At 40.2% G+C, this 9,293-nt stretch overlaps 1 protein-coding gene across 4 annotated transcripts in view; it reads right to left on the reverse strand.

Annotated features, from left to right (window-relative positions):
• tubgcp2 (tubulin gamma complex component 2) overlaps nucleotides 1–6,110 on the reverse strand; it is an 11,410-nt gene extending 5,300 nt beyond the window's left edge. The window contains exons 1-10 of one of the 4 annotated variants that reach the window (XM_005725762.1): nucleotides 6,020–6,110; nucleotides 5,485–5,645; nucleotides 4,480–4,608; nucleotides 4,060–4,236; nucleotides 2,876–3,035; nucleotides 2,576–2,783; nucleotides 1,468–1,667; nucleotides 567–756; nucleotides 344–489; nucleotides 85–265 (exon numbers count right to left, since the gene is read on the reverse strand). In XM_005725762.1, coding sequence (XP_005725819.1) covers nucleotides 85–265; nucleotides 344–489; nucleotides 567–756; nucleotides 1,468–1,667; nucleotides 2,576–2,783; nucleotides 2,876–3,035; nucleotides 4,060–4,236; nucleotides 4,480–4,608; nucleotides 5,485–5,634 — 1,541 coding nt within the window. In that variant the 5' untranslated portion in view covers nucleotides 5,635–5,645; nucleotides 6,020–6,110. Of the gene's footprint in view, nucleotides 1–84; nucleotides 266–343; nucleotides 490–566; nucleotides 757–1,467; nucleotides 1,668–2,575; nucleotides 2,784–2,875; nucleotides 3,036–4,059; nucleotides 4,237–4,479; nucleotides 4,609–5,484; nucleotides 5,649–6,008 lie in introns of all 4 variants that reach the window. The other 3 variants (XM_005725760.1, XM_005725761.2, XM_005725759.2) reach the window with 3 other exon arrangements.
• Nucleotides 6,111–9,293: the final 3,183 nt, after the last annotated feature.

A 9,293-nucleotide genomic window follows, 5' to 3' on the forward strand; every position in this document is an offset into this window, starting at 1 on the left:
TCAAATATAACAGAACAAACTGGTCACACAGCATCTCATCCTATCTTCTCACCACAAAATATCCAATAACCATTAAATATTCACCTCAGACGTGAGACCAGCTCCTTCTCTTCCATGAGGAAGTCCAGAAGCACTTTGCTGGCGTAATTGTAGGCTTTCTCTATCTGCTCCACGTAGGCCCTCTCCTTCAGGGTGTATAGCACCTCCTTAGCATCAGGACACGTCACGTCCCGCCCGCACTCCCGCACCACATTGAGATATTTCCCTGCACGATAGCACGTCTCAACATCGCCGAAAGGATTCCCATTTTATGTTCAACAAGTCTTAAATGTTCTATTTTTACCTGTGCTTAGTATTTTGTCTGCCATCTTCTGTAGAAAAGAGGGAATCCGATGCTGCACAATGGTGTATCTCTGATCCCAGTACTTGTCATTGTAGTCTTCCTGAATCTTCTCCTTTTGCAGCTCGTGCTCCTCCACCATGAACTCACTGTGGAGTCACAAAATATGAGCTTTACATTTTACAACACACATTTTTCAGAGTTGAAACTCTGGGAGCAGCTGAACCTGTACGGATCCTTGATGATGCCCCTGTAGATCCACTTCTCCAGGATCTCAAAGTACGGGACGCTGGCTGCTTTGGTGAGGTACAGACACAGCTCCTGAGCCTGGCTGTCACCGGTGTAATTGAAGGTTCTGTCATGGAGAAGGCTCAACGTGGACCCTCCCATACACTCTCCTTTGTCCACGGAGGACGCTGTGAACACAACAGAAAGCATAATTTAACTAAATATCTGTTTTATAATAGGTGAGATTCCACACTAATCAGGCATTTTCAAAGTGTTCAGTGTTGTTTGTGTTCAGCGTTGGTTAATCTAGACCCAGTTTGATGTGCCATGTTCTCTTCTAAAGTGGGTCAGATCACCTTCCAGTCAAATTAACTCTCTGGTGCTCATTTAAAGAAGCTTAGACTGCAGGTCTTCTACGATCTGTGACCCACAAACTAACGTTTACAAAGTGAAAACATTCAGAACTCCTCCTCACCCCTAATCTGCAAATTCAGCTCTATATCAGATCAACATTTTTTCTTAATATTTGCTTTGTTAAACATATGTTTAAACATTTTAAGCTTATTTTAAACAACATCTGAAGACAGTTTAGAAGCAGATGAAATTTTAGGGCTTGTAATTCAATAAACTGTGCTGGTATGCAGAAGCAGAGATAAACAACTTTAAGTTAGAAATCTAAATCAAGTCCACTCTGGCAAAGGAGAAGTAGCACTCTATTCTCAAGAGACTTTCTCCACCCTCTGGTTTGCATTTTGTCCTCCTTTTGCACCAGGATGGTGCCAGAACTCCAGCAACTCCTGATCACTGCGCCCCTAACTCATCCTTCTTTCCATGTTTCTTTTCCAACTTTTAATTCATCATGCCTGCAAACAACGACCATGTTATCTTCAGTTTCTTACCGATTGATGACAGTATCTCCATGGTGCGCATGGTGGGCTGGATGTAGAACCAGAGCTTCTGCAGGGACAGCAGGCCCTGCCGCTGGAGATGCTCCAGCTGAGTGACCAGGATGAGATATTCCTTCATCAGCGTCCTCATCGCCGCTGTCAGGGCGTGGTTCACCTGGCCGTACTCGAAGGATGACTTCTCCTCAATGAACCTGGAGGGCAAATGCAACACGCCACCTTTAATAATCTTATAACATATAATCTCTTTTAGACCCTTTAAGCAAAGATCATATGATTCTGAATTATTTGATATTTATGTCACTTTTTTCAAGCTCTAAATCACTGAGACTCCCATTGATATCGATCATTAAATATGAATTTAATGTGAAAGAGCAACAGAAAATAGATGAAAGGATTCAATAGATAAACAATTAAAATATATACTTTGTGTTTAAGGTGCACATATAAATCATACATAGGATCAGATGTCTAAATAATATATATAAATAAACCTTTCAAAGATAATGCAAAAAAATCTGCATTATCCTGTGCCTGCAGCACATTTTAAGACATTTGGAAATTAAAGTTAGAACTTTTAATGCATTTAAAAACTGTTTTGTGAACAGATATTCAGGACTGGAGGTACTCTGATATTTGCCTCTTTTACCCATGCAGAAATCTGGAGGGCTGAAAAAAGACTTTAATGTTAAAATTCCCAACTTTACAGCTACAAAAACTGTTTGATCTCTAAAGCAAATTTCCTCATGTAATAACCTAAAAACTTTACAGTATGATTTTCTTCTCTTTTCTTTGTATATCCATTTATAGTTTAATAAAGCTTAAGGTCAGGGCTGTGGATTTTTTGAGTGCCAGCTGAGTCACTCAGCTTTGTTAACTGCAGTCACGTAACTGAAGCTTCCATTCAAGGTTATTCTAAAAACTCAAAGCTGATGTGAAATAAACATTTTAGTTACAAGAGATGCTGTTGGGTTTTTCTTTTGCATTGCATCAACCTTGAGGGTCCCAGTAGTTCATCTGGAAAACTCATTAGTGATTATGTGCATTTGTGAACTTAAGCCTGTTAGCAGTAGCTCATACCGGGCACAGTCTACGCTCTTACCGTGTTATAGTTGAGTAGTACGAAGCGACCGGTAATATTCTGTTGACCAGCTCTTTGACAGACATGTCCAGTGTTGGATCAACGATGAAGGAGCGGTTCTGCCGCCCCAGCACCGGCTGAGCGGTGATGTCTCGCCCGTCGACTCCAATCAGCACAAACAGCAGATCCTCCACCAGAGCTTGTTCCTGCGTCCCCAGAGGCAGCGTACCTGACCACGGACAGTAACCACATCAATACGCACAGGGGGACTATATTCAGACTCCATGCTGCACAGGTGAATGTGTAAATTTACCAACTTACCAACAGGAACAGCTGGTTCTCCTTGAGGGGTGGGGCTGGTGATGAAGTCTCCGATGAGAGCTGGACGATCATACACCCAATTGGGGTAGACGGGGTTGGGCTGGGTGGGGTTCTTCTTGTTGTGTTTGTCCCTCAGCATCTTCCGTGTGACTTCAGCCGGCTGCAGGCGAATTCCAAAAACAAAGAAACTCAGGATTTAAAAGCAGCAGATGGTAAACTGAGTGAAATTTAATGTGATTTTTATCAATAGCAATAGACTGGCCCTTCTAACCTTCAGATTAAACTATTGATCAAGGCAGCTTTTTATTCACAAAAAAATGCCAGCAGATGTTTCTGTAAACAGTGACATACTGCAGGTAACCTTTATATGATAACATGTTATTATTATACCTGATCTACAGCTTCATGATGTTAGTTCACTGTTTAGTTTTTGTTCCCTGTCACATCCTTATGGTGGATTCACACCAAGCCTGAAATGAAGTTTTTCATTACAAATAAAGTACATGCAATGAGGCAAATTCAGGTTAGTTAGCTGTGATGTTCTTTCTGCTGAGCCCAAGTGGCCAAAAACAAATCTTGTGCATGTCTAATCACTCCTATGTGAAGTACACTGCGAATCTAATGTGAATGAGAGCTTCTTTTAACCTCTTTATCTCCCTTATTAACCAGAGATTCGCCATCTCTGATCTGATCTACTTTAAGAAGAAGAAACCTGAATAGCTCTATGAACAAAAATTCTGAAACTTAAAAAGGACCATCTCTGTGAACCTCCAACTCATCTTCATTGTAGGACTCCAGAGAGTAGCTTTGTATGACTCACAGTCCAAAATAAGCCTTCTTTATCTTATACTGGGCCTTTGTGCAGCTTCACAGCTCATTAACCATTTGAACCAAACTGTTTTAGCGCCTCCATCTTCACACCCACTTTCCTCTGAGTGATTGCCCCTCATAAATTATTTGACAAGCAGGTGGTTGGAACTTTGTGCTCTCTTTGACATCACACAGAGCCAAAAGAACAAAAATTGTCTGAACCTGTTTCCAAATATAAAATAAACCAATAAATACATCCTATCTTGATTAAGTTTCTAGCTGAACTTATTTTAGCTCCAAGCTGTCCTGTAGAGTTTCACAGGCTAATCTAACCTTCAGACCAGTAACATGATCTGAAGGTAAGAGATGCTCACCAGAGGAGCGTTGGAGCTCGCTGTTACATTGCCAAGCTTCTTACGCAGCTCGTCCAGCTCCTGCATGGACATTTTGGTGCTGGTTTGAGGCAGAGAGTAACTGGTTGTTGTGGTTGAGGTGGTGTTTGCTGAAGACTCCGACCTCTCTTTAGCATTCTGCTGCAGAAACTGGAGGGTCTGCAAAAAAAATATCAAGGCAGGGATGCAAAATTAGATTCAAGTATTTTATCAACCAACTCTCTGATGGAGGGACATAAATCAGCAAGTTTCTTACTTCATAGAGTAGATTACATTTTTTAAACTACTTTTCAACATTAATAATAAGGAAATAATTGTGATTTTAGATCAGGAAGTATAGAAATATTTGGACTCAATGACAAAAAGAACCGGATGAAAAGCAGCATGTAAATGAGGCGTTACCTCTTTGTCCTCACAGAGTTTGGAGAGCAGATACACCAAAGGGTCGAGGTTCCGAACATTTTTGGACTTAAGCTCCTCATATTTCCTCAAGAAATCCTCCGGGGTTTTAGAAAACTCTGCTAACTTGACCTGAAAGTGACACAACATGCAATATGAAGAAAATATTCAAAGAAACATATCTGTTGTGAACATTGGGTATTTAACTACTTAGAGTAAGTTAGAAAACTTTAGCGTTAGGGAAATGATGAAGTGATGGCCACTGCAAACAAGAAAGGGGCTCAAGGTGGTGGTGGGATTACATCCCTGACAGACTTCTCAACCAATCCTGACTTCCTCATGCATTACCACAAATTCTCTCTTAGTACCTTATCATATACGGTCTCTAGATCTACAAAAACACACAGTTCAGTTCTTTCTGAACTTCTCTATACTTCTCCATCAACATTCTCAAAACAAGCATCCCATCTGTACTGCTCTTTCTTGGTATGAAGCCATACGTTCCATTCCCCAGGCATCCTTTCACACTACAAGATTAACTTCAATACTCTGTAATTGGGATGTCAGGTATGTCATCTGAACCAAGAGCCTTTTCACTCTTGATCCATCCATTGTTGCCTTCACTTACTCCTTACTAATCCTCTGCACTTCCTGATTTCCTACCTGTCCCCCATCTATCCCATCATTCTCTCTCCTCATTTTCTTCATTCATAAGAATCTTAAAGTACTCCTTCTGCCTCCTCACCAAACTCCCTGTACTCATTAGTACATGTGAAATCTGGAAGGACTACTGGTCATAATGATGCATTTGGAAATTTTGCTAAAGTTAATTGCGAGATGAATGTCTCTGGGAGGAGTTAACAAACATTACTATGGTGCCAAGTGCAGAAAAACACAGTCTGACTGGGTGTCTGATAAGAGGACAGATGCAAATTAAAAACTAAATTATCAACTGATGAGCCATGAAAAGCACTGCAGTTAAACACAGTGGAGTACAGTATAGCCCACCTTGGCACTGTGCGCGGACACTGTGGTGGTGACATAGGGGGTCCTGTGTTTCTGGAGCAGGTCTATGTAGCCCTCTGCTCCGTCGCCGCCTCGCACATGAAGGAGGCTGAGCAGTTCGTTCACGTCGTGGTGGATCCTGAACTCGCTCATGGCTCCAGCAGCTGCTATAACGACAAAGAGGTTTTATTTTGTAGGAGAGGGCAGAAAGAAAGAGAAATAATTTAGCTCAGGCGGTCACAATGGATATGAACATCAGAGCTGCCGGCCCACACTGACAAATATCAGCTGAAGCTTAGTTGAGGGTTTAACGGCTGTATGTTTATGACATCCTGTCTTTCAGTGGTGATGCAGAGCTAACAGTTGTTTACGCTAGCTGGCTAGTTAGCCTGCTACAGAGGGGGATGCTATCTAGTAGCTCTCTGAGCCAAATGAAACATGAAATGCCATAAAAGCAAACAATAACGTAACTCAGTAACATGAAGCCCCGTTACAGGTTTAACTAGAGTCTGAAGTCATCACTCTACCTGGCACTCGCCTTTCTGCAGCGTTCACCGGGGCAGATAGCAAACGCGCCCACTACTATCAAATTCTTCTTCTTCTCCAACAGCGCAGTGACGGCGCCACACTGACCCCTACAGGTCAGTGACGCCTGACCATACAAAAATAGCCAGAAAATTATGTATTTATTTATTTAAACCGGAGTGTATATTGAATATTCTGACAAATAAAAGAATAAATTAAATATAATTTCACATATATTAGTTAAAAATTGTAACATTTTGGCTCTTTTGTGCAAAGTACTGCTTATGAAATGTATTGTGTGAGATGAATGTCTCTGGGAGGAGTTAACAAACATTACTTCTTCAAACATTACTTCCTTCATGTTTGTCAGGAAGGAAAAAAAAATCACACTGATAATGCAGAAGTTTCAAAATCTTACAAAAATAATATTTCAAATAAGATTAGGTTAATAGGTTAATAATATCTTAATGCTGGGGCTGAAAGTCAAATTGTAATACAAATAGGAATATAATAACTACTTTTAAAAATCAATTTGGCAAAAATCTATCAATCATAAAACAGGCATTTTCTCTAAAACCACAATACTGCTTTTGTTACTGTACTTGAACCCGGGTAGATGTCTGCTTATGTATAAGTTTTGTGAACTAAAAAAAACTAATTAAAATAAAATAAGAGGAACTAGCTTTAGTTTTAGTATCTGTTATTGAAAAATTAATATAAATCAACCTACTGTTTATGATAATGTGAAAACAGCAGAAAACATAATTTATTTTAATAAACGCACTAACAATTTAATTCTTTATGTTAGGTGTGGCTGTGTGCAGGCAGGAATAGGACCCAAGGTGCAGACTCCGGAGACAGATGTGAACTCAAAACAACTTTAATGTTAAACACAAATATAACATAACTGGAAAAATCAAAATAAACTTACACCAGAGGAATGACAGAACACACAGCTAAGAAAACGGTAGATCACAACACAGACACAGAGAAACACTGGGCTTAAATACACAGAGGGAGCAATCAGGGAATGGGTAACAGGAGGGAAACACAGCTGGGGCAAATCAGGCCTAACGAGACAAGAGGAAGCAAAACCAGACACATTAACATCAGACATGGACTTTCAAAGTAAAACAGGAAACACATAACACAGACTGAACAAAGACACAGACTCATATGCAGGCACTACAAAGGGAACAGAGACGTGGGAACAGGGCAGACACAAACACTGACTGAACACGGGGATATAGGAACTTAAGATACACATAGACGCGAACTAGACAAGGGGATGCAGGTGATAGGGGAGACAGAGCAACTAAAGAAGACAGAGACATAAGCCATAAGACAGAACTCAAAGAAACCAAAAACTAGGAAGTATAAATAATATCAAAAACTCAAAAACCCTGGGTCGATGACCCAGGCATCCTAACACTTTAACTAATGGAAGTAAATCAAATATTAGGGTCTCTAGTTCACTAAGATATCATGGGGTCGTGTGTACTTCTTTCACGCAGAAGCGGAGATCCACGACCAAAGAGACTTCCTCCACCATGGGCATTGTGGGCTGAATGTAGAACCAGAGCTTCTGTCACTGGAGGTGCTCCAGCTGTGTGACCAGATATTCCTTCATCACCATCCTCATCGCCGCTGTCAGGGCGTGGTTCACCTGGCCGTCCTGAAAGGATGATTTCTCCTCAATCAAACTCGAGGAAAAATGCAACACCTCGCCTTTAATAGTCACTTAATAATCACCACTTTAAGCAAAGATCACATGATTCGTAATTATTTTATATTTATGTAACTTTTCGGGCTGTAAATCGCTGTCGCTTACATTCACAGTATCAGTTAATCGTTAAACATGACGTTGATGTGGATGAGGAGCAAAAAAAATGATAAACGGATTGATAACTTAAAGTTGCCATAAACTGATAACCTGTAAGTACAAGTTCACAAGGCAGTGCTAATCCTCAAATCCGCCAAAATCCTGTACAGACCTCTGCTGAATGATATGACCGTATGTATGCCCTCATAAGAAAAGATTATGGTCCCAAAGAAATTTTTAACCACGCACATGGATTCAGTAGTTTCGTGTTTTTCTGTTTGACTTGGCCTCTTCCGGAAAATTTAGTCTATAACAGAAAAAGGAAACATGAAACCTCTCCTGAAACCAAACTGATTTTCTGAGACTTACTGAAAGAAACCCCAAAAGTTGGTTCTGTTCATCTGCACGTTTTGTTTTCAGTGGGAGAAACGTTTCGTCACTCACCCAAGGGACTTCGTCAGTATCAGCTGAATGCAGGTTTCCCCAACCTTATAAACAATACATTAGCATAATGACTGAAACAAGCACCACTGACGAACAATGGGCTGTGAGGTCAGTCTCCTGATCATTAATATGCAAACCGTCATAACCAAATAGGAACAGAACCAAGTTTTTTAAGATTTCTTTACCTGGACAATTGCGCATGCATCAAGGCAGTCTATGTGGTTGTTTAGGGTCACAACCACTAGGAGGTGGGGCATGATTTTCTGTGTTGCTAGCACGCACTGTGGTTGAAGCGCTTTTACATGTAAATAAAAGTTCTGCTACATTTAAGCCCTTGTCAGATGAGTTCACACAACGCTAAATAAGCCTATCAGCACCTGTTAAATATCTGTGTAGTTTACATGGGGAGATTTTAAATCCCAAGTATCTCCCGACTAACTTCCGGTTAGCTCTAGCGTCTACGTAGTTGAGCAAGATCAGAACAGCGCCATCATAACTCTACATCTCGATACAGATTAGCCTAAAGTTTCATAGATGGCTACTAAAAAAATTAGGAGTGGGCCTCAAGGACGAAAACACACACACACACACACACATATATATGTATATATATTTTTTTCTTTCTTTTTTTTCCCCGAGATAGACAAAAAGGTATGTATGGATTTATTTTTGAGTCTACCTGAATGAATTTGACAGTTTTGTTTCCTACATCAAAGTTATGTTTGAACATATTTAACTGCCACAGTTAATATGAACCCGGTCTGCTGACGTAATCATTGAAGAGTCTGAATCATTTGTTTCTGAGAACATGCTTGTTTTTGTCAGCTTGCTAGCCTACCCAAGAGGAATTGTAAACATAATTAATAACCAAATAATCTGTTTGATTGTATGGCTAGTTTTAGTTGTAAGCTACTTACTTACTTAGCTATTTTGTATGTGTGTCTGTGCGTGTATATGTTTGTTCGTTTGTTGTTTGTGTTGTTTTACAACTTAGAGTAAGCTATTAATTTTGAACAAATGA

Source organism: Pundamilia nyererei, unplaced genomic scaffold (genome assembly GCF_000239375.1).
Source record: "Pundamilia nyererei isolate P.nyererei 1_Seehausen unplaced genomic scaffold, PunNye1.0 scaffold00017, whole genome shotgun sequence".
In the NCBI taxonomy this organism is placed as follows: Eukaryota; Metazoa; Chordata; class Actinopteri; order Cichliformes; family Cichlidae; genus Pundamilia; species Pundamilia nyererei.